Consider the following 25484-nt stretch of genomic DNA (forward strand, 5'->3'; position numbering starts at 1 on the left):
TTAAGTTCCAGGCGCTTGTTATACAGTTCAGGGGTTTGACTATGTGCATACTGCTGATCAATCTCTTTAATTTTGGATGTCAAATCCAGTTGCTCTTTCTGAGAAAGTCTTTTCTTGTTTGCTGAAAACGCTATGATTTCCCCCCTCCCATTCAGAAAAGACTGAATGCACAATGCCGATCTACTCACTGTCCCAGGCCTGGTAGAAGAACGATCTAAGGTCAAGTCCAGCCAACAGTTTGGAAGTGTGAGTCAAGGTCGCGGAAGAAAGAGAAAACACGATCAAAAAAGCTGACATCATCTACATTCGGAGCGTATATATTTGCAAGGATAACTTTTGTGTTGAATAGCTTCCCAGAAACAATTATAAATCTTCCATTTTTATCCTCTATTATATTGTTTGGTTCAAATAATTTGTGATTGGCTACCAGGATGGAGACCCCCCTTGCCTTTGTCTGAAAGGTGGAGTAAAAAAGCTGCCCAGCCCAGCCCGCCATAAGTTTGGAGTTATCAGAGTGCACATGCGTTTCCTGTAGGAAAGAAATATCTGTTCTAAGCTGTTTGAGATGGGTGAGTACTTTCTTTCTTTTAACCGGGTGGTTCAGGCCCTTGACATTCCAATTCACAAAATTAAGGGGACTACCCACGGGTCCTGTGTAAATGTGGCGGGAAACGTTTCAGAGTGTAACAGACTCAGTGGGGAGGCACCACCGCAGCCTCCCTGAGAAAGAAGAAACACATATATCTGCCTAAATTAGGGCATAGTAACACATCCCTCAGTCCTAGTCCTGGAAAATCTCCCCCAAATCCCCAAAACAAAAACAAAATGGAAAGGTTATATAAAACCCAGATAGCAACTGCAACAGCAAGTAACAAGACAAAAAGTGAAGATTTAAGGCACTTCAAATACATTAAAGCTGTCGTCGTCTATCACATGTCACTGAATGAGCAGATACAGGACTATAAAAATAGTATTAGTAGTAAAATAAATTAAAAGTTAGCACCAATACTAATATTAATAGTAATGATAAATAGTAAAGATTCGTGGTGCTTTGGATAGGAGAAGTTGTAAATATTAAGTCTTTCTGGAGTTGTGCGGAGTCTCAGCCAAGTGCTGTGTACGTTGGCTTAGCTCACAGTTCCATGTCTCTGTTGCTATGCAGCAATATGTCACTGTGTAAACTACAAACATGGCGGCCTCCGTAGTAGCCATGTGAGAGTGTCATCACTGTAGCATGTTGCATAAAAAGTATTGGATAGACTACAGGGCAGCCAAACGTGCAAAAGCAACATTGTAAAAGTCCAAAGAAGACGTAGAACCCATGTATGAACCTAAATTGTATCATGAATTTAAAGTGCTCAAAAAAGAAAGAAAGAAAAATGGCTGTTGCATGTGAACAGAGAACGCGAATGCAACATTCACTATAAACATTAACTTGGCGTGCTAACATGAAGCTACTTTAAGACAACTTTAACAACTTTAGCAGCACTAGCATCGGCCATCCTGCATGAATTACCGCTATTCCCCGGCTGGTGAGTGTGGTGCATCCCTGTTACATGTCAGGAAAGCCTCGGCATCTTCCACCGATGTGAACATCTTTTTCTTCCCGTCTTTGGTTGTGATCCGTAGCCTAGCTGGGTAGAGCAGTGATGGCTTCATGCCTTGCCGGTACAGTTTTGACATCACCTCCCGGTACTCCGTGCATTGCTCAATGACCTCGGGGCAGTAGTCCTCGAATATCGCCACTGGTTTCCCCAGATAAAACAGCTCACCTCTTCGTCTTCTGACCTCCTGGATGATCATTGCCTTGATTCTGTAATCGTGGGCACGGGCGATTACTGCTCTAGGCCTGGAGCCCGGGGCTGGTTTTGTGGTGAGGGCTCTGGAGAAAAATGTTGTGGGCTGTGTACCTTCAATGGATTCCGGTAGACCGACAATTCTTAAATTATTGCGGCGGCTGCGGGACTCGAGATCAATGGTTTTAGCCTTTAGCTTAGCATAGCTCTCTTCCATAGCCGCACATTTAGCCTGTAGCATCCCCATTTGGTCACTGAGTTGGTTAGCATTTGCCTTGAGGGAGGTCAAATGGTGCCCGTGAGAGGGCTTCTTTATTTTCCTCGAGGAGCCTCTTCAGGCTAGCCGTGATGTCGTCGGTGCAGGCCGGGGTGAGCGACTCCTTCTTTTTATTGGATTTCGCAGTCATTTCTGTGTTTTCTCTGAAAAAATAGTTCTCTGTGCATTAATTGTTTGGTTCAGTTTAATTGTATATGTGAGTAAGGCTCTGAAACCGATTTATTTGTAAAGTTGAGCGGGAGCTTGAGGAACGCACGTCTACTCCATCTGTGACCCCCTATGTATTATTTTAAACTGAATTAGTTTATGTCTAACATTAATTGAGCATCGATGAATATTTGAAAGACATGTATCCCAGTATTCTATGGACAGAGGCACTCCCAGTTCAGATTCCCATTCAGACCTTTGCTTTTCTGTGCTACGTTGAATAGATGTGTTAAATTAAAATAAATATGCCTGTTAGGGATAGAACCTGTTTGATCAGGATGCATAATCGTATGTATATGTGTTTTTAAGTGGTTTGCCAGGATTTTGCAAATCCTTTTTGTTTCATTTGGGATCAGTGACACTGGTCTGTAGGATGAGGCTTCCAACTCATTCCTATTCTTTTTTAAAATTAGTGAGATGTTTCCTCTGTAAAGTGTTTGACATAACCTGCCCTTAGCTGCAGAGTAAACATACGCAGCAGGAGCGGGGCTAATTCCTCATAGAAACACTGATAAAATTCTGTAGTGAACCCATCTGGCCCAGGATTAGGTTCATGAATAAAATCGGTCAGATTTCTAGAGATGAGAGCTGCTCCCTTCAAAGTGGGATGGATGCCGTCTCTCCTAATCAGACCAGGTCTTCCCCAGAAAGTCTGCCAATTATCAATGAAGCCCACACCGTTTGCCCATCTGGCCCAGGTGTTTTGTTATTTGGAGATTCCTTAATTGTTTGTATAAGCTCTTCTATAGAAATGTCCTTATCAAGCAGAGGTACTGCTTCAGGGCTGAGTTGAGGCATGTTTAGTTGGAAAAGAAATGATTTAATTCTGTCAATATCATGATTGCCATTTGACTTGACAGCTCAGCCCCTCTCTTTACCCGAGTGTCCAAGACATACCGCCGAAGGTCAGATGATACGACTACAAAGTCGATCATTGACCCCTGGCCTAGGGTGTCCAGGTGCCACGTGCACTGATGGATACCCTTATGCTTGAACATGGTGTTCATTATGGACAAACTGTGACTAGCACAGAAATCCAATAACAGAACACCACTCGGGTTCAGATCGGGGAGGCCGTTCCTCCCAATCACATCCCTCCAGGTATCACTGTTGCTACCCATGTGAACGTTGAAGTCCCCCAGCAGAACAATGGAGTCCCTGGTTGGAGCACTTTCCAGTACCCCTCCCAGGGACTCCAAGAAGGCCAGGTACTCTGCACTGCTGTTTGGCCCATAGGCCGAAACAACAGTGAGAGACCTATCCCTGACCCGAAGGCGCAGGGAAAGAACCCTCTCGCTCAGTGGGGAGAACTCCAACACATGGCGGCTGAACTGGGGGGCTATAAGCAAGCCCACACCAGCTCGCCGCCTCTCACTGCAGGCAACTCCAGAGTAGAAGAGAGTCCAGCCTCTCTCAAGGAGTTGGGTTCCAGAGCCCAGACTGTGTGTGGAGGTGAGCCCGACTATCTCTAGCCAGTACCGCTCAACCTCCCACACTGGCTCAGGCTCTTTCCTCCCCAGCGAGGTGACATTCCATGTCCCCAGAGCCAGAGTGGTTGTCCAGGGTTTGGGTTGTCGGGCCCCCGTCCACTACTGCCACCCATATCACATAGCACCGGCCCCTTCTGGTCCTTCCTGCGGGTGGTGGGCCTACGGGAAGGCGGGCCCACATTGCTCATTCGGGCTGTGCCCGGCCGGGTCCTGTGGGCAAAGACCCGGCCACCAGGCGCTCGCCTGCAAGCCCCAACCCCAGGCCTGGCTCCAGGGTGGGGCCCCAGTGACACCAATTCAGGCGACGTACGCTTCCTTGATTTTTTTTCTGTCATCAGGGGCTTTTGAACCGCTCTTAGTCTGATCTGTCACCTAGAACCTGTTTGCCTTGGGAGACCCTACCAGGGCCATTAAGCCCCGGACAACATAGCCTCTACGATTCGATTCGATTCAATTCAATTCAATTTAATTCAATTCAATTCAATTCAATTCAGTTCAATTCAATTCAATTCAGTTCAATTCAATTTTTATTTGTATAGCGCCAAATCACAACAGAAGTTGTCTCAGGACACTTTCCATATAGAGCTGGTACAGACCAAGCTCTTTTATCTACAAAGAAACCACCAATTCCCCCATGAGCAAGCACTTGGCGATAGTGGCGAGGAAAAACTTCCTTTTAACAGGCAGAAACCTCGAGCAGAACCAGACTCTGGGTGGGCGGCCATCTGCCTCGACCGGTTGGGTGAGAGAGGAAGAGCAAGAGAGGGAGAGTGAGACAGACAGACAGACAGACAGACAGACAGACAGACAGACAGACAGAAATGCAGTCAGAGAGAGAGAGAGACAGAGAGACAGACATGCAGGCAGGGCCAAGGCAGGAGACGTAGCTGAAATCCACAATCCAGATTCAGCCACTGTCCATGGGAACCTGCAAGACGACAAAGCGCAGAGACTCCGGGGAAGGAGCTAAGTTAGTAACACGCCGTGGTAGGACATGAGAGCGTGCGGATGGAGAGGGACAGAAGGACAGAGGAGCTCGGTGTATCTTTGGATGTCCCCCGACAGTCTAATCCTATAGCAGCATAACTAGGGGCTGGTCCAGGACAAGCCTGAGCCAGCCCTAACTATAAGCTTTATCAAAAAGGAAAGTTTTAAGCCTACTCTTAAATGTAGAGACAGTGTCTGCCTCCCGGACAAAGACTGGAAGATGGTTCCACAGGAGAGGAGCTTGATAGCTAAATGCTCTGACTCCTGTTCTGCTTTTTGAGACTTTAGGAACCATAAGTAGACCTGCATTCTGGGAACGCAGTGTTCGAGTAGGGCAATAAGGTACTATGAGCTTTTTAAGATAAGAAGGTGCCTGGCCATTTATGGCTTTGTAAGTAAGGAGGAGAATTTTAAACTCTATTCTAAACTTTACAGGGAGCCAGTGCAAAGTGGCGAGTATTGGAGAAATATGATCTCGCTTCCTGGTTTTTGTCAGAACACGTGCTGCAGCGTTCTGGAGCAACTGGAGAATATTCAGCAACGAATTTGGGCAGCCTGATAGTAAGGAATTGCAATAATCTAGCCTGGAAGTTACAAATGCATGGACTAGTTTTTCTGCATCATTTTGAGACAAAATATGCCTGATTTTTGTGATATTACGTAGGTGAAAAAAGGCAGTCCTTGAAATTTGTTTAACATGGGAGTGAAAGGACATGTCTTGGTCAAAGATGACTCCCAGATTCTTTACAGTGGTGCTGGAGGCCAGCGCAATGCCATCCATAGCTGCTATGTCATCAGAAAGTGACTTTCTAAGATGTTTAGGGCCTACTACTATAACTTCAGTTTTGTCCGAGTTTAGCATCAGAAAATTGCAGGTCATCCATGTCTTTATGTCATGAAGACATGCTTGTAGTCTAGTTAACTGACTGGTTTCTTCCGGCTTCATTGATAAATATAGCTGGGTATCATCTGCATAGCAATGAAAATTTATTGAGTGCTTCCTGATAATCTTACCTAAAGGAAGCATATATAAGGTGAATAGAATTGGTCCAAGCACAGAACCCTGCGGAACTCCATAGCTGACTTTAGTGAGCACAGAGGAGTCATCATTAACGCGTACAAACTGAGAGCGATCTGACAAGTAGGATTTAAATCAGCTTAGCGCAGTTCCCTTAATGCCAATGAAGTGTTCCAGTGTCTGCAATAGGATGCCATGGTCAATGGTGTCAAATGCAGCACTAAGATCCAATAAGACTAGTACAGAGACAAATCCTTTATCAGATGCAATTAGAAGGTAATTTGTAACTTTAACCAGTGCTGTCTCTGTGCTATGATGCACTCTAAATCCTGACTGGAAATCCTCGAGTAAACTATTATTGTTTAGAAAGTCGCACAGCTGATTGGCAACTGCTTTCTCAAGAGTTTTTGAGAGAAAGGGAAGGTTGGATATCGGTCTATAGTTGGCTAAAACCCCTGGATCAAGAGTAGGCTTTTTCAGTAGCGGTTTTATCACAGCTACTTTAAAGGACTGTGGTACGTAGCCTGTTGATAAAGAGAGATTGATCATGTCTAATACTGAAGAGTCAATTAGAGGTAATACTTCTTTAAACAGCTTAGTCGGGATAGGATCTAAAATACAGGTAGATGATTTTGATGATGAAATTACTGAAATTAGTTGGTGAAGGTCAACAGGAGTAAAACAGTCTAAAACTGCGACAGACTAACAGTTTCTACGGTTTCTGTGTTTGAAGACAGAACAGTACCTGTTAACGGCAGGAGTCGATGAATTCTGTCTCTGATAGTTAGAATTTTATCATTAAAGAAGCTCATGAAGTCATTACTGTTCAGAGCTAAAGGAATACATGGTTCAATAGAATTATGGCTCTCTGTCAGCCTGGCTACAGTGCTGAAGAGAAACCTGGGATTGTTCTTATTTTCCTCTATTAGTGCAGAGTAATAGGCTGCCCTGGCACTGCGGAGGGCTTTCCTGTATATTTTAAGACTGTCTTGCCAGGCGGACCGAAATTCTTCCAAATTGGTAGAACGCCATTTCCTTTCTATTTTCTGTGAAGTTTGCTTTAATTTGCGGGTTTGAGGAGTATACCATGGAGCTAACCTCCTCTGTTTAATTTTCTTCTTTTTTAGGGGAGCAACAGAGTCAAGTGTCATACGCAACGATCCTGTAGCACTATCAACCAGGTAGTCAATCTGGGAGGGACTAAGGTTAGAATAAGACTCCTCTGTTGTATTGAGACATGGCATTGAATTAAATGCTGATGGGATCATATCCTTAAATTTAGCTACAGCACTATCAGACAGGAGTCTGGTATAAGAATTTTTGCCTACTGGCTAGTAGTCTGGTAATATGAATTCGAAAGTTATTAAATGATGGTCTGATAAAAGAGGATTCTGTGAGGAGACTATTAAGTCTTCGATTTCAATGCCATATGTCAGAACAAGGTCGAGGGTGTGGTTAAAACAGTGAGTCGGTTCATGTACGTTCTGGCGGAAGCCAACTGAGTCTAATACTGAGATAAACGCAGTGCTAAGGCTGTCATTATCAACGTCGACATGTACATTAAAGTCACCTACAATAATTACTTTATCTGCTTCAAGGACTAAACTTGATAGAAACTCCGAGAACTCAGCTAGAAATTCGGAGTAAGGACCAGGAGAGCGGTATACTACAACAAATAAAAGTGGCTGCACTGTTTTCCATTTCTCATGAGAAAGAGTGAGAACAAGGCTTTCAAATGAGTTATAGTCAAGTTTAGGTTTAGGGTTGATCAAAAGGCTTGAGTCAAAAATGGCTGCAACTCCACCTCCTCTGCCGCTGCCTTGAGGAATGTGGGTATTAATATGGCTCGGAGGAGTAGCTTCATTTAGGCTCACATACTCTTCAGGACACAGCCAGGTTTCAGTCAGACAAAATAAATCAACAATATGGTCTGATATTAACTCATTTACTAGAACAGCTTTAGAGGACAGAGATCTGATGTTAAGGAGTCCACATTTAATTCTCCTATCTTGTTGTACTATTGCAGAGGTTGTTCTAATTTTAATTAGATTCTTATATTTAACTCCTCTTCTCTGTACTTTTGGTTTACTTAGTTTACGTGGTCGGGGGTCAGACACAGTCTCTATGGAGTGTTGGGTGGGTAACTGCTCTAATGGAGGCGCAGAGAAGCGTGTAGGACTGCAGCTCTGCCTCCTGGTCTCAACTCTGAGTTGTCAGGGATTAGGTTCATGAATAAAATCGGTCAGATTTCTAGAGATGAGAGCTGCTCCCTTCAAAGTGGGACGGATGCCGTCTCTCCTAATCAGACCAGGTCTTCCCCAGAAAGTCTGCCAATTATCAATGAAGCCCACACCGTTTGCTGGACACCACCTCGACAGCCAGCGATTGAACGATGACATGCGGCTAAACATGTCATCACTGGTCAGATTTGGCAGGGGTCCGACATCGTTTTAGCATATGTACACACCGATTCCACATTAATTTTAGTGACCTCCGATTGGCGTAACCGGGTGTCATTACCGCCGTACGATCATTCGGGTGCTCAAACTCCTCCACCACGATATGGTGTTGGTTCAAGGAGGAGCATTTGACTTGTATAATTTTGAATAGAATTCCATAAAATGTGTGTTTATTTTTTTAAGGTCTGTGAGAATAGTTCCCGAACCTGATCTTATTCTGTGTATAGCCTGAGAGGCTAGGTTTATATAAAAGCGTTTTTTTTTGGGGGGGGGGGGGGGGGGGGGTTGTTGTTTTTTTAGGGTTTTAGGGTTAGGGTGCATCTGTTTGATTCTATCTAACTGCTTGTTGACCTGAGATAAGATTGTATTATATTCTTGTCTCAGGGAGATTATTGAATTCAGGGTGTTGGGATCTGATGAGATATAATTTTTCTAACTCAGTGATGGACTCGTCCAGTTCCACTGATCTTTTTTTTGACTGTTTTTTCCTGTTTGCCATAATGTCGAGTCATCGACATCTCCTGTGTCATTTGTAGCTATAATTTCTGGCAACCTTTCTGACATATATTTCAAGAAGCTTTTATCTTTTAAGATGGTGTTGTCAAATCTCCAGGTGTGAGCGCTCTTACAGTGTTTAAATCTGATATCAAGGGACACTGGAGCATGGTAACTTACCACAATATTGTGGTAATGTGAGGTTACAACATTGAGAATCAATTTTGAGTTTAACAACATGAAGTCGATCCTCGAGTAGGAATTATGTACTGGGGAAAAAATGAAAAAATGAAATACTTGTGATCCCCAACCCATGTGTAGTTTTTGTTTGGTTGTATTTTTAATGTGTGTCTCCTGTAGATAAATGATATCTGCATTTAAGCTTTTCAAATGTGCCAGTATTTTCCCCTCTCTTGACTAGATGATTTAGGCCTCTGACGTTCTAGCTCACAATTCTTGCAACATCACCATTATTTGAAGACGTAATGGTCATAGATATTTATATAGTAAGCTTAGCTTATACCCAAATGTGCTGTAAAGGCTCCGCCATTGTAGTACCAGAACACCTGCAATGCTGCATAAAAAACATGAACAAAGATACAACCAAACCATAAAGAACAATGTATTAATGTCCTCTGGGGCCCTCAGCCTCTCCTTCCCTCCCCTCTGAGAACGAACATCTCCTAGATCTAACCTGCTAGGCTCGTAAATGTCCATAATAACCTGTGCCCGCAGCCGCCCCCTCCTTACTCGAGAATGTAAACAAACTATCCATGTGTTCCGTCCGGAACCATAGCTGGAGTCAGACGTGGCCTGCGTGGGGATTCAGCTGTACCCTGTGGCTTCTTCAGTACCAGGCCTATTTGTCTGCCTCTTCTCCCAAATGACCTACCCAAAATAAATAGAGTATATCTTCACAACTACAAGGGCTGTATGAATAATCTTGGTCTCAAAGTAAGCTAAGACCTGTGAGATTACCTCTGAAAGCGCTCTGCCTATTCACTTGTGAATGACACAGAGAAGTGAAACTAACTACGCACTTACAGTAGTCAGTAGCCCCCCCCATTTGGTCATTCGGGGGGCAGGACCCAAGTTCACCATAGAAACACCAATGACAATACAGAAGGAAGTTAGCCCAAAGATAGGGTATTTGATGTGAGCACCCCCCCCCCACACACACACACTATTGAAACCCCCTCCTCTTTATGGAAACAACCAGGACCCTCGCGGTGGATCGTAAACTAACGCAGAGTCATAGGAGCAGATTGTAGCAGCGTTTTTTCGAGCTGGAATATAACTTTTGACCACAAAACAGCAAAGGTAAGACATACTGTATGCTTTTGAGAAATATTTTTCTGCTACTCTTTGGCTGCTGGCTCGCCGAGTTTTTCTCGCACAGTGAGGAGGCAGACATTGTCGTGATCATCAGACTCTCTGCTTTCATATGATATCAGGCTTTTGTGGTTTGTATAAAGTGGTGAACACAGCAGACGCTCTAAACTGGATGTACGCTGTTTTCGTGTTTTCTTTATATGCCCATATAATTTATTGCAGTATGAATTAGGTTTTGTTTTGGTGGCAATCCTTGGTAGAGGCTTTTAGCTGAGTTTCTTCCCTTATTCTGGTATGCTACAAGTTAGGATTGGTGCTCGCGAGTGTGACCTTCGATCATCGACGTGCGCACGTATCCCAGGTTGCCCCCTGTACAGGGGGCACCGTACTGAAGAGGTTACGGCATCCATCTGCCGTGGTATTTTGTTGTCATCTAAGAACCTCTCAGCACCCTTCGGGTTGTTGAATGAGCGTCTGTCTGAGCCGAGAGTCTCAGGTTGTGCTCCTTCACCGGATCATGATGGATCCGTGCGATGATTTGGCGAGGAGGGCCATCAGCTGTAGCTGCCCTGCCACGGATCTTGTGTGCACGATCAACTTTGACAGGTTTGTTGCCGAAGTTTTTTTCTCCCAGCAGCTTCGGGATGAGTTTAGCAACAAAGTCTGTGGGGTTACCTTTTTCCATTCCCTTTTTGACTCCAATAATGCGAATGTTTTGCCTCCTGGACGTGAGACCAAGTCATCCGGTCTCTCGCCGAGTGATTTAGCTGTGTCCTCCCATCTTGCACACCTGTCGTCCAAGGCTTTAATTCGGGACTTGTGCTCATTCAGTCCACTCTCATTAGAAGTCACTCTCTTTTCGACATCTGCCATTGTTTGTTTCAAGTCCGCGAGAGATATTTGGACTGTGTCAAACCTTGTGTCAACATTCTGACTCAGCCGGTTGATGGCAGACATGATGTCTGTCGCAGTTGGCGGCGTAGTGTCTGTGTGCTCACGGCTAGCTTCCATGTGGCTGCCGCTAGCTTTAGCCTCACTGTTAGCGTCGTCGGCTTGTTGTTGTTTTTCGGTTCCATTGTTTTTGTTACTTTTGCCCATTGTTCAGTTAAGCGTCTCCGACTGTTGCTATCCAGCTTTTAAAAGTTCTCCTCGTTAAACTATGTTTTTAAATTGTTAAACTTGTACGAGGGAGTGGAACCTCACTTGAACATGTCTATCTGATCTCGCGCCCCTAGCGGTCCCTTAAATACCAATTCTAATTGAACCAGGAAATTTATTGGTCGATTCATGTGAACCTGTACCCCTTGTGCAAAAACTACTGAAACACTGAACAGTTGGACATGTGCAGTCAAAAGTTTAGAGAAGGTACAGTCAAATATCCCTAACTTTTGGTGAGTAGTGTTTGCAATCCCCTACAAACTCAGTGTCCAAGCCCCGGCTGTTCACTGGTGTAGTCTGTGGTTTTCCAGTTTGTTCCCCTGTGATACACATCCAACATTGACTGTATCATCTGAGAACTTCTGGATGTGACAGCTTTTAGTGTAATGTCTGGAGTCTTATGTGTTTAGGGTGAACAGGAAAGGGGAGAGCACTGTACCCTGCGATGCCCTTGTGCTGCAAACTACCACATCAGACACGCAAAGCCTCAAATACTGTGTCTGTTGGTGACAGTTGATGGTTCATTGAATTGTGTTGATAGCACTGGAGAAGTCAAAAAAGATCACCTTCACCGTGCTTCCAGTTATGAGAAAGAGATTGATGGAGCAGGTAAATGACTGTATCCTCTACACTAATGCCTGGACAATATGCAAACTGTAGGTGGTCCAGCTCGCTGCTCACCAGGGGGTAAAATTAAATCTGTTCAAAAACAGGTTCACTTCATTTGCCCAGTGGTGACAGTTGATGGTTCATTGAATTGTGTTGATAGCACTGGAGAAGTCAAAAAAGATCACCTTCACCGTGCTTCCAGTTATGAGAAAGAGATTGATGGAGCAGGTAAATGACTGTATCCTCTACACTAATGCCTGGACAATATGCAAACTGTAGGTGGTCCAGCTCGCTGCTCACCAGGGGGTAAAATTAAATCTGTTCAAAAACAGGTTCACTTCATTTGCCCATTCCCAGTCTCCAGATTCTGGGCCCCTCCCGCTGTCACTGCTGTGGCCTGGGATAGTTTTCAGGCCCCTCCAAACCTGGTGTTGTTCCTCTGAAGGCGTTCCTTCAGCTTCCTCCTGTAGCTGACCTTGTCTCTCCTTATCTCCGGTTTCAGCTCCCTCTGCACCCTCCTCAGCTCAGCTTTGTCCCCTGATCTAAAGACCCTGTTCTTCTCGTTCTGGAGGGCTTTCAGTTCTGGGGACACCCAGGCTTGTTGTTTGGAAAATACAGTACCTAGGCACAGTGTTTTCCACACAGAACTTAATGTAGTCTGTGATGCAGGTTGTTAAACTGTCAGTGTCCTCCCTGTGTGGACTGCACAATACATCCCACTCTGTGGTTTCAAAGCAGTCCTTCAGTGATTGGTGGTTGTTTATTCACCAAAGATATGAATAAGAGTTGGGCGGTATCCAAATTTTGATACTGTCAAACCTTCCTCACATTTTCCCGGGGTATACGGTATTACCGTGACTAATTAAAAATCACTTTGCAGGGCAGCATGACATGTTCACAGTTCAAATGGTCAGTGCTCACTCTTAGAAGCACCAATCCTAACTTGTAGCATACAAGAATGATGGGAAGAAACTCAGCTAAAGGCCTCTACCAAGCATTGCCACCCATACGAAACATAATTCATACCCCAAGAAATTATATGTGCATGTAACGAAAACACGAAAATGGCGCACGTCAACGGTACCGCATCTGCTGATTTCACTACTTCACGCAAACCACAAAAGCCCAGTATTGTATGAAAGCAGGGAGTCTGATGATCACGAAGATGTCTGCCTCTTCACTGTGTGACCAAAACTCGGTGAGCTAGCAGCCAAAGAGCAGCAGAAAAAAACATTGCTAAATCATAAAGTATGTCTTACCTTTGCTGTTTGCAGTCAAAAGTTATATTCCAGCCTGCTAATGTCTCCTCCTATGACTCTGTGTTAGTTTGAAATAAATCATGAAGGTCCTAGTTGTTTACATAAACAGGGGATTTCTAGAGTGGAGGGAGCACTTTTCATGCAATAACCTATCTCTGGGCTGGGACCAACTGGGTTGCTGGGTTTGCATATGGACCATGCTGATTGCTAACTAGAAGCTAGCGGTTAGTGTTAGCTTGTGTTACATGGCAAAACACATGCTACAACACACAAGAATTCTCATTAATCTACAAAAGAAACACACAGCTGATTCTTTGTATACTTACATGTCCCTCGCATGCTGGTATTCCAAGCATAGCTGGAAGTGACCCCTCCTTTAGAAAAAGTTCCTGGATAATCCTGCCTCGTACTGACTGAGGTTGGAGAGGTGGAGGAGAAGTGGTTTGCACCCACCAACCTGTTTCTGTAACTGTAGGTGTGATGTTGTCTTCAAAAATGAATTCAGTCCACGCCGCTCTTCTGTCCTCAGTGGGTCGGAGCTGATGGAGTTAATTTTGCTCGTCTTTACTACCAACAACAGAACGCTGCGTGTGGCACCTCCACATTATGATTCCTAACACGGTGCTTTCGATAATGAAATGGCAGATCTGTGAGAAGGTTGCGCTGTATCTGGTGGGTGGAGAGGCACCGTACTTTTGCCTCGATGGGTGGGAAGATGGGGAGTCGGGTGGTGGCTGGTGGGTGGGAATATGCAAATGTGCGGGTTTCTTACGTCATTGTCCACGCCGAATTTGACCAGCTCGTTTGGAGGCTGCAGGCAGGGTGTTTTCAGAAATCCGTATCTCACTCAAAAAAGCATGGACGGTGTGTGTGTGTGGCAGCACCAGAGTACAAGACCTTTCTTGTCTTCATTTAGTGTTGAAAGTCTGTGTTTGGTCAAAGTATATGAAGCTCGTTTTTGTTATCTAAAACCATCAGAATTAAGACCTATTGTCCAATTGAAGGAATAGCGTTTTACACTTTCTTTTCTGTGTCTCCTCCCTCTCTTGCTTCTGTATCTCTTTCCTGCAGGGCTCTTCCAGATCAGAAGGATTTCAGATCTGCAATGTTTTCCAGGTGAGACTGATACACCTTCCTCAATCTGCATTATGTGTGTATATATTCACAAAATTCAAACATTAATGCTCACTTAGCTGCAGGCATGTCAGAATTGTGCAGCTTTTTGTCATACGCTTCTCTTCTTTGTTCCTCTGCCTTGTCTGTCCTCCTCTTCTAGGTGTCTTTTTCTGGGATGTCCAGGCTAGGTGACCTGAGGGTTCCAGCCCCGAAGCCCAGGCCAGCACAGACACACTACACAAGCATTTACAGATGGACACATCCACATGTCGAGACACCTGTACAGATGCTTGAAAGGGAGAACTGACCAAGCAGCAAGCAGACTGAACTTTGGACCTGATTTTCAGGATCCAACTGGTCTGCAGAGAAATAATTTTTGTTGGTGCCTGTCAACTTCCATTTCTCCCTCTTCAATTCCCAGATATTTCACATTCCAGTCATAAAATCACCATCTGTCCTTCCTTCAGTCCCTCTTTCCATTCAGTCATCAGAGAGTGTTTTTTGCGCGGCAGAGCTAGAAGTGGAGAGCAGGTAATGGATGATGCTGGCCATGGTGACCTAGTGTAAATGGCTATTCTTCAGCATAGCTTAGTGCCAGTATCTGCTGCTCAATCTTCCACCTCCACTCCCTCCTCCACTCACTCCTACTCCTCCTTCCCTGTTCACCACTGTTGCTTGCTGCCCAGTCCTGCCTGTCCCCTCCAACACCATGGTAGGTGCAGGCTTGGCCATGTGGAAACTAATGAGAGGTGTCCGCCAGCTGGAGCTTCATCGCCTCATCCTGGCACTTATCATATTCTGCTTGCTGTCCATGGCCTTCCTAGCTTACTATGTCTCCAACAGCCCCAAAATCAAGGAGGCACCCCCTTTACCCTTCAGTGACTGTGGTGGAGGAGGGGGAATATCACCTGGAGCAAGTACTGGGGCTGCCGGAGGAGGTCCAGGTGTGCAGAGAGCACCACTTTTCCTTCCTGCACGTCAGGGCCGACTACGACAGGTGAAAGTGGTGGACAATTCCAGGACACAGCCTGTAGTTCTGGTGTTTGTAGAGAGCATCTACTCCCAACTGGGCCAGGAGATTGTAGCCATATTAGAGTCAAGCCGCTTCCACTACCGGACAGAGATTGCTCCTGGTAAAGGTGACATGCCCACATTGACGGAGCATAACCGTGGACGCTACACACTGATTATCTATGAAAATGTGCTGAAATATGTCAATCTGGATGCGTGGAACCGTGACTTGTTGGACAAGTACTGTGATGAGTATGGAGTAGGTGTCATTGGCTTCTTTAAAGCTAATGAAAACTCTCTTCTAAGTGCACAGCTCAAAGGTTTCCCCCTGTTTCTCCACTCACACCTGGGACTCAGGGACTACCGTATCAACCCCAATGCTCCTTTGCTCTACATCACCAAGCCCAACCAGGTTGAACAGGGCTCTTTACCAGGAGATGACTGGACCATTTTCCAGTCCAACCACTCTACCTATGAACCAGTGCTTCTGGCCAGCACAAAGTCCTCTGAAGTACTGGCACATTTTGGAGCCAGCCCCCTCCGGGCCCTCCATGCCACAGTGGTCCAGGACTTGGGGCTCCACGATGGCATTCAGAGAGTTCTTTTTGGGAATAATCTCAACTACTGGCTTCACAAGCTAGTGTTTGTAGATGCCATCGCCTATCTGACAGGAAAGAGACTGTGCTTGTCCTTGGACCGGCACATCCTGGTGGATGTGGATGATATATTTGTTGGCAAGGAGGGAACCCGTATGAAGGTGTCAGACGTCGAGGTGGGTGAGCCTTGTCATCCATAGTTACACAAGAGACCTCAAATGATCGCATATTAACCTTAGTTGCCTCTCACATTGGCTAGTGGTTGATTGTGAGACATGCATTCATATTCATGTTAAGAGGGGTTCAGATTGCATGCCAAGGAAGTTCTTGTGCTACATAGTGAAAAGTAATTACAGGATCAGATTGCATTTTTTGTATATGTTTTGGATGCACTGATTATTGTTGAGCAATTAATATGACGTGAAAGATTACCGATACCCTTAAAGCATCTACAATATTAGTAATATTTTTGTAATGAAAATGTATCAGATGATAAAATGCAAGGAATATGTGAAAAAGGTCGCTCATAGTGATGAACCTACAGCACCAAACAGTAGACAGCCACAGTCATTACTCCATTTACTCCTGGTAAGGAAATGGAATCTGTATCCGGATATGCTGTCCGGATAATAAATTATCCAATCTTGCCTCTGTGTCTACACCTGGTATTTTTAATGCATTCTCCTTGTCCTCATTGAGATTGGATCTCTGTTCTTCAGAGCAAAACCTGTGCGTGAGTAATTTGAGTGGTGGCAAATCAGCCCCACACACAGTTTTGAGTTAGAGGAAACTTAAGAAACTTTGTTAGACAAATTCTTATTGGTTTGTCCCCACTTGTGAATTTAACTGAAGTTTATTATGTAAGTGATGTAAATTAAGTTATTCCTTTCTTTGTACAAAAAATATTGTCAGTTTGTCATGGTGTGTTGCACTTCTGGCATGTAAGCTACTCTGTGACTGGATAAATAATGTCTTCTTAACGCAGATCAGCTGTGCACAGATGAATGCAAGGCAATCTATTGCACACTGACTGTTACTGAGTATATATCATTGATTTCCCTCTGCTGCAATCACAGTGCATTTACACCTTGCATCACCATGCATTTTCCCCTTATCCAGATAACATATCCAAGTCCGGACACAGATTGCATTTTAATCCCAGGTGTAAATAGGGTGTGGGAGAGTAGCTGGTGAGCAGCTGAAGAGACAGATATTTCTTCGTAGAGACCAAAAACAAAACTAAAAGAGGGTAAACATTGGGCTTACACTGACTCCAAATTAATGATAATGGCAATTCCATTACTGATGCATAGAAATAATAAGTTAACATTAGCTAAGTTCATCAAGTGAATAATAAGTTCATCAACTTCATATTGGTGGTCTGTAAGATAATATATTGAAATATATCTGAAGCCAGTGGGCTCCTGGAAGATAAGAAAACACAATTTTCAGTCCCACTTTCATGAATTGCCAGCAATGTAAATTGTAAGCACATAACATTTTACTGGGCCTATTGTGCAAAACCACTGGTATGGCCCCCTGTGTGTGTGGAGAGTGGGGTGGGTTTCAATAACTTGTGCTATGAGTTGTGTGGAATTTTAATTAGACTTATGTCAGGTGTCTTAACAGGTTAAAAAGCATTAGTGTATATTAATGGCACACTTGTACTCTTATATTGTTGATTGCTTTAGACAAATTGTAACAACCACACCCATATTAAAAGGCTTTTCAAACAATGAGCAGAGAAAAAAGTGGATAAATCCAAACAGCAACCAAATAAGGCCAGACTAATCAAGAGAATGACAAGATGCATATTTACTGCAGATTTAGAGATATAGAGTTCTTCCAAGCTGCTGACAGTGAAGGAGGTTGAATTTTTGTTGATTATAAGATGAACTGTTTAGTGTCAAACTTAATCACTTAAGGGGCCCTTTTAGAAACTACAAATTAATGTGCACCAGATTAGCAGGGGCATAGCCAGAACTTTCCTATTGGAGTGATCAGATGATTCTTTTGGGATTGCAAATAACTTGAAAATTCTTCAAGAAATTTTGAGTGTGCTTGATGGTAGGTGTGTATCCCAGTGGTAATATTACCAGTAGTTAGAGAGCATTAATAGCAATAACTATATCATTGACGTTCATAGGCCACATGCTGTGTGTGTTACTGAGAGAGAGAGAGAGAGAGAGAGAGAGAGAGAGAGAGAGAGAGAGAGAGAGAGAGAGAGAGAGAGAGAGAGAGAGATACAATGGTTGAACAATAGCCATTGTCCAAGGACGAATTGAGGCATTGTTGATGTCCATAGTAACACCTCTGCTGAGCTACTGTAAAATTGCTATTTTATGTGTCCTGTCCTGCAACTGCAAACATGGTTGGTTTGAACTCTGCTCACTCCAATTTTCCATTGTGGTTTATGTTGGAATAAATGTTTAATAATTTAAAAATAACAAATTTTAATAACCAATATGTAATGATACACAAAAACAAGTAGTTTACTGTAAATTAGTATCATCAATGGTGTAGTGAGTGCATGGTCCAAGCATAAGAGCAGAGATCCACAAGGTACGCTGCCAAAATATGAAGTGACAATATTAAATACTACAAAATTCTTCAATTATCTAATTGATACCAGAATGCAAACCCTCCCATTTTTCTACTGTACCAAGAAAACTGAAATCACAATAATCTTGTTCTATTTTTGGTCTATTCAAAAATCTAAGTGCTTCATTCCAATCCCTTCAAGTACTTCTGCATTACACAAACCAAAGGGCAACACTTTATTGAAAAGAACACAAGCCAGTAGGAGTATTAACTCCGTTATCCATCATCTCATGGGCCTGTCGAGACAGTGGTCACCTACTTAAAGTAACTACTTAATGTCAATCAAATTGCCTCACACATTTGCCTGAGCCAAATCTGCTGTGCAATCCTCCATGCATGGCAGAGGGAACGAATGTGAGTCAGGGTCTTTCAGAATTCAAGATTTGGAGTGTTCTGCTGTTATTCGAACATATATTGAACCTCTTTTTCCAATTATTCCCTCTCATCTACTGCAACACCATGAAAGTGTTGCTTGATTGGCTGAACATCACCAACATCTATGTTGTGTCAATAATATGCCTTTGCAATGGTGTATCTGAAAATATTGCTGGGCAGCATATTTAAAAGCAAAACCAGTCCACCTACCTCAACTAAGTACCCCAGTACTGACAGCAAAGACTTAAATGCCTATGAGTTGTTCAACTATTCCTGCACCACATCCTCATCTGTCGGTATTCCCCCTCCCCAATAACTACCCCCACCAGAGAGGACACTTCAATATTTACACAAAGTGCAGGTTTTACATGGGATGTCTTTGAAGCCATAGTCAACCTAGCCAATCAGACAGAGAGCCCAAAAAACAAATCATTTGGATTAAATGCATAGTTTACCTGGACTACCTCTCTCACAGCTACCTACTACCAAGGCAGGACCTCCTCCCAGTTATGATCAGTCTCCATGCAGTAGACATACAGGGTTTGATGAAATCATTCAAAAGCACCTTGACTTTGGGGATGATAGACCAACACCCTGTTATGCTTAATCTTGAGCTGCAGCAAAACCTGTGAAAACAGCTGAGTTAATAGTAAAACCTTTGTCAGTTTGTATAACTTTGGGGATGCCAAACACAGCAGTGTATTTAGATCACACCTTAACCACAGACTTGGCTGTAATAGAGCACAATGGGCAGACTGCTGGATAGCAGCAACTATTCTTGACTCCCAGTTTTTTACAGAGGCAACAGGCAACTACATACTTCATAATTAAATTATTATGCGCAAAATCACAAAAGAAGTTGACTCAGGACACTGAATATAGACGGTTGATCCATAGTTTTGTAAACCATATTTCACATGTGGTTGGATACTGAATTGGTGACACTAATCTTGCCTTCCCAGCTTAAAACTGGTGATTGTGTGTATAAATCTTCTGTGTTGCTGGGTTGAAGAAGACAACCTGAACGGGGACACTGCTATTGTGTCTTTATCAGAAAAAGCTTAACACTTCATGGCCTGACTCATGTTCTTGTCCATTCAGTTTCACGTGGGTTTATGTACATAAATGTATATTGTATAGATATATGGTTTTGCCACAGTTTTTTAGATTTCAGCCTTCAGAATATTGACAATTATTGTACAGGTTGGGTACTGGTTCATACTGAAATTAAAACAAGTTCTTACAGGTTACAGAAATCAGCATGAAAGTACCATTATCAAATGTATTGATAATTTCTGGTTTATTGGTTTATTTTCAATGAACCCTTTAAAATTGTTAATACATTTGACTTAGGCCTTGTTGAATCATCGAGGTTAAGCAACAATGGCAAATCATTTTCTTGAATAAGAAATAAGATGTCATTGAATAAGTGTCAACTTGGGGTGTATTTTTCATCCTTTCACAGGCGTTGCTCAACACTCAAAACAAGCTGAGAGCACTGGTGCCTAATTTTACCTTCAACTTGGGATTTTCTGGAAAGTTCTATCACACAGGTACGGAACATCTGGCATTAGTGTATTAGTGTTTTGTTTTGTTTTTTTTTTGTAGTTATAATAATTTTTTAACCCTTATTCATCCGGGAAAATGTTTGTTTTAGTCTAAACTGATAACAATCATGGTATCATTCTAACCAACAAACAAAACAATTCCAATAAATCCTCATAGGGAATCTGCTAGTACTGAGTACCAGCAGATGACAGCAGGTCCATCTTTTCACAGGTTTAAAAACTTAACCTCACACAGAGACAGTATTTTATGTGAATCAGGACACATTTCCTGAACTGTTTGTGTGTGTGCATACATGTTTTTAGGAACTGATGAGGAAGATCGGGGAGATGACATGCTGCTGCAACATAGGATGGACTTCTGGTGGTTTCCTCACATGTGGAGCCACATGCAACCCCACCTCTTTCACAATGTTAGCGTGTTGGCTGAGCAAATGAGGCTCAACAAGATCTTTGCTCAGGTCAGCAGCACTGATGCTTGGTGTACATGGCCAATATCACAGTGTGTAGTTGTATAACTTTTGTACAGCTACATGGAAAGTGGAAGGGCTATGTAGCTATGGTCAATAAAAGTTTGTAGCAAGAGGATTTGTGTCTGTGGTTACAAAAAATAACTGCATTTTTGCTCCTTTTCTTCTTGCTTGTCCCCCCATTACACATCCTGTCCTTTCCTGACTCTTGCCTCTCTCCAGGAGCATGGCATCCCAACAGATATGGGATATGCAGTAGCGCCGCACCACTCTGGGGTTTACCCAGTTCACAGCCAGCTCTATGAGGCCTGGAAGTCTGTATGGGGCATCAAGGTGACCAGCACAGAGGAATACCCCCATCTGAGGCCAGCTCGCTATCGCCGAGGCTTCATCCACAATGGGATCCAGGTCTGTCCACAGTCCTTGTCCTAGTTAAATGGTAAATGGACTATATTTACTGTATATGGCATGTTCTAGTCCACTTTAACCACTCAAAGTGCTTTACAACACATGTGACATTCACACACACACACACACACACACACACACACACACACACAAAAAAAAAAAAAAAGACTGGATTGGGAGAAATTTGGCGTTCAGTATCTTGCCCAAGGACATTTCAACATGCAGACTGAAGGAAAAAACCTCTGCTGTATTTTTACCGTTAAATAGGTGGGTGTTTTACTGAACAAGGGCCTGTAGTACCTGCTAGAGGACAGAAATGGAACAGGTAGTGAGCAGGGCCAGATATGATTTTTACTTGCCTTTCTGTTACACTGTAGAGCCAAAACAAATATACAGTATGCACTCTCCAGTTGTTTCCAGCTGGCAGTGTGTAAGGGTCATGAATATAGCAGTAGGAGCACTTTGATTTGTTAGTTACCCATCTTGCAAATATTGTGTGGATCTCCAGTAATCAGAATCAGAATCAGAAAAAGCTTTTTTGCCAAGTACGATTTTACACATATGAGGAATTTGCTTTGGTGAGGTTGGTGCATGACACATCTATAAAAAAGAAGCTATCAGAACAGTAGAAAAATATAACAGCAAGTAAATAATGTAAAAATAAGTAAAATATATAACAATATTAGAAACTGTAACAGTAAGTAAAAAATCTAACAGTATAAATATATGTACACAAGTCAGGTTTTTTTTGTTGTTTTTTTATAGTCTTTTTCTTTTACAGTCTGTTTTTTTCGAAAGGAAGTCCAAGCAGAGCGTTAATGTAACATATAGTTATGGCAATGTCAATGACAAGTAGTAGTAATATTAGTAGTAATATTCTGTATATTGTCCTATGGTATTTTACGTCCGTTGGAGAGTAGTTTCTCTGGGAGGATTTGCATTTGGCCTTTGTGCATCTTCAGGAAGAACAAATACAGAAATTTCAGCTTAACTTTAACACTTGAAACTCCTGCAAAATGTCAGTGAAATACAGTACTGTGCAAAAGTTTTAGGCAGGTGTGCAAAAAGTGCTATGGAAGTGTTAATACTTTATTTTCATCAATGAACAAAATGCAGTGAATGAACAGAAGAGTAATCGAAATCAAATCAATATTTGGTTTCAGAACAGCATCAGTTCTTCTAGGTACACTTGCACACAGTTTTTGAAGGAACTCAGCTAGTAGGTTGTTCCAGACATCTTGGAGAACTAAGTACAGTTCTTCTGTGGATGTAGGCTTCTTCAAATCCTTCTGTCTCTTCATGTAAACCCAGACAGGGCTCTGTGGTGGCCATACCATCACTTCCAGGACTTCTTGTTCTTCTTTATGCTGAAGATAGTTCTTAATGACATTGGCTGTATGTTTGGGGTTGTTGTCCTGCTGCAGAATAAATTTTGGGCCAGTCATACTGGTGGTATTGCATGATGGATAAGTATCTGCCTGTATTTCTCAGTATTGAGGACACCATTAATCCTGACCAAATCTCCAACTCCATTTGCAGAAATGCAGCCCCAAATATGCAAGGAACCTCCACCATGCTTCACTGTTGCCTGCAGCTACTCATTATTGTACTGCTCTCCAGCCCTTTGGCAAGCCCTTCTGCTCCGGCCAAATATTTCAAACCAGAGCACCTGTGGCCATTTTTCTGCACCCCAGTTCTTATGTTTTTGTGCATAGTTGAATCACTGGCCTTGTTGAAACTTTTTTCCACAACCTCACCTTGATAGCAGAGTCTGGCTTTTCCTCACCCAGTTTTAAGCCTCCGCCACAGATAAGCCACAGCTGTTTGTGTTTCAGTTAATGACTGTGTTTCAACCTACATGTGAAATTGATGATCATTAGCACCTGTTTGGTATAACTGGTTGATCATACACCTGACTGTAATCCTACAAAATCCCTGACTGTGTGCAAATGTACCTATAAGAATTGATGCTGGTTTGAAGGCAAAGGGTAGTAACACCAAATAATGATTAGAGTTACATTTTTGTTTGTTTGCTCAGTTTGCATTTTGTAAATTGATAAAAATAAACAACTATTTAGGTTTTTGAAAGCATTCTTAGTTTACAGCATTTTTTCACACCTGCCTAAAACTTTTGCACAGTACTGTATATGAAAAAACAAAACACTGTGCAGTTCAGTCTGTTTTTATAGAGTGCAATGGGGAATTTGACAGCAGTACCCAGATCAAACAAAGGATGAAAAATATATCAGGCTTTGTACTGCTGTGCCTGTTGATCAAAAAATGTCCAGATCAGCCTGCAGATCACCGCGGGACATCTCTGGTCCAGTATTCTACTGGTTGAACCCTGACTTATCACTGATTTCTGCCTTTCCTTCAACCTAAGTCAGAGTCGCAACAAAGGACTGTCAACAGCTAAAATATCACCAGGTTGTAACAGTTTGTTAATGATACAAATATACGCCAAACAACTAATGATCTCCTTGTGTGCTTTAGGTGTTGCCCAGGCAGACCTGTGGTCTGTTCACCCATACAATCTTCTACAATGAATACCCAGGAGGGTCAAAGGAGTTGGACAAGAGTATCAGAGGAGGAGAACTCTTCCTCACTGTCCTCCTAAACCCCGTATGAAAACCACCTGTCACACACCAACAAACATATGCGTACACACGCACGCACGCACGCGCACACACACACACACACACACACAAACAGCTTAGCTGTAGCCTCAAGACTTTGACAGTTGCAAAAAGGACGTATTACTCAACTGACTCGTGACTTGGCGACAACGTACTTCAGGCTTGAATTCCTGCCTAATTAGTATGTGTTCAGTAGTTAGGCTTTTTGCACAGTTGCACCTTTGTTCTGAGTGTCTCATCGAATTATTTGACACATACAGATGCTTTGATTCATTAGTTGCAACTGGACATTAAATGCCCTGTTTCCAGTGCAAATAAGAATTTGGCATGACTTTGGCCATTGTTTTATTATAATTTACATCTCAAGCACTGATAAACTGGAAGTTGCTTGTTTGACTTGCAAGTCACAAAGACAACTCTACAGACTAGAGACTTGACTAGGACTTGGTTCCAAGAAGTGAAAAACAACTTTAGCATACACGCATTTCGCTAATGCAGTTTTATTTTTACTGGTTTGTTTTAATTGTAATAAAAATGTTTTATTGTATTATTTGCATCTTTAAATATGTCATTGTAGTTTTTGTGTGATTTCAGTTGTGATCGTAATTCAGCTAAATTTGTGTCTGACTAACTAACAGGTCTTGATTATTTCTCCGTTGTAGCCAACAATGCTCTCGAGCTCATGGTGCATTTCGTTGTTGTTCATTATCTAGCTGGTCATTAACAACAGCTCCAGGTAAATTTTAAACTAATTTGCAATGTACATTGTGCCCTCTCAATCCAGATCAGTATCTTCATGACCCACCTCTCTAACTATGGCAATGATCGGCTGGGTCTGTACACTTTTGAATCTTTGGTGAAGTTTGTCCAGTGTTGGACCCACCTCAGGTTGCAGACATTGCCCCCTGTCCAGCTGGCTGAGAAATACTTCCAGATCTTTCCTGAGGAGAGAGACCCACTCTGGCAGGTCAGCATGTTCATTTTGTTTTTCAAAACTAAAACGTACTCATAATCCAATCATAGTAAATAGTTTTATTAAACAAAGCTAAAATGGCCATGTGACTATTTCAGTGAGTGAATTCAAATACTACACAGGAGAGCCAAGGTGTGAACAAATGTGGTAGAAATACAGGAATTAAAGCATAGTGTTGAGTATATTTGCTTTTTGATGTGATAAAAAATTTAAATAGCCACGTTATTTTTCAGAACCCTTGTCATGACAAGAGACACAAAGATATCTGGTCTAAAGAAAAGACCTGTGACCGACTTCCCAAGTTCCTCGTCATTGGACCACAGAAAACGGGTGCCATGCTCTCTCTATCTGTATTTTAATTGTTATTCTTTTCATATATATGTATTCATTGTTATAAATGTCTTTACTCAAAGGAACTACAGCGCTTCATTCATTCCTGAGCCTCCACCCAGCAATCACCAGTTCCTTCTCCAGTCCCACCACCTTTGAGGAGATCCAGTTCTTCAATGGAGCAAACTATGACAATGGGATTGACTGGTAAAGACAGGACTACTGTACACTTCCTCAATAACTTCGTCCTTAATAACCTGAACAGAATGTGGCTTAAATTTGGATAGATTTTTTCTCTTTTTAAGATGTCTTATTT

The 25484-nt window shown here is 42.7% G+C and overlaps 3 protein-coding genes across 6 annotated transcripts in view; 2 read left to right on the forward strand and 1 right to left on the reverse strand.

Annotated features, from left to right (window-relative positions):
• Positions 1-25484, reverse strand: part of LOC139340971 (transmembrane 9 superfamily member 2-like) — a 369464-nt gene that overhangs the window by 251734 nt on the left and 92246 nt on the right. The gene's annotated exons all lie outside the window — the stretch shown is intronic.
• Positions 1-25484, forward strand: part of zswim8 (zinc finger, SWIM-type containing 8) — a 425535-nt gene that overhangs the window by 172837 nt on the left and 227214 nt on the right. The window lies entirely within an intron of this gene.
• ndst2a (N-deacetylase/N-sulfotransferase (heparan glucosaminyl) 2a) overlaps positions 1-25484 on the forward strand; it is a 71711-nt gene that overhangs the window by 37338 nt on the left and 8889 nt on the right. For all 3 annotated transcript variants that reach the window (XM_070977146.1, XM_070977147.1, XM_070977148.1), the window contains 9 exons: positions 14159-14203; positions 14364-15986; positions 20252-20339; positions 20658-20812; positions 21044-21229; positions 23723-23851; positions 24650-24832; positions 25072-25168; positions 25252-25375. In XM_070977146.1, coding sequence (XP_070833247.1) covers positions 14913-15986; positions 20252-20339; positions 20658-20812; positions 21044-21229; positions 23723-23851; positions 24650-24832; positions 25072-25168; positions 25252-25375 — 2036 coding nt within the window. In that variant the 5' untranslated portion in view covers positions 14159-14203; positions 14364-14912. The remainder of the gene's footprint in view (positions 1-14158; positions 14204-14363; positions 15987-20251; positions 20340-20657; positions 20813-21043; positions 21230-23722; positions 23852-24649; positions 24833-25071; positions 25169-25251; positions 25376-25484) is intronic.

The sequence above is a fragment of the Chaetodon trifascialis genome, chromosome 13 (genome assembly GCF_039877785.1).
Source record: "Chaetodon trifascialis isolate fChaTrf1 chromosome 13, fChaTrf1.hap1, whole genome shotgun sequence".
NCBI classification, from domain to species: domain Eukaryota; kingdom Metazoa; phylum Chordata; class Actinopteri; order Chaetodontiformes; family Chaetodontidae; genus Chaetodon; species Chaetodon trifascialis.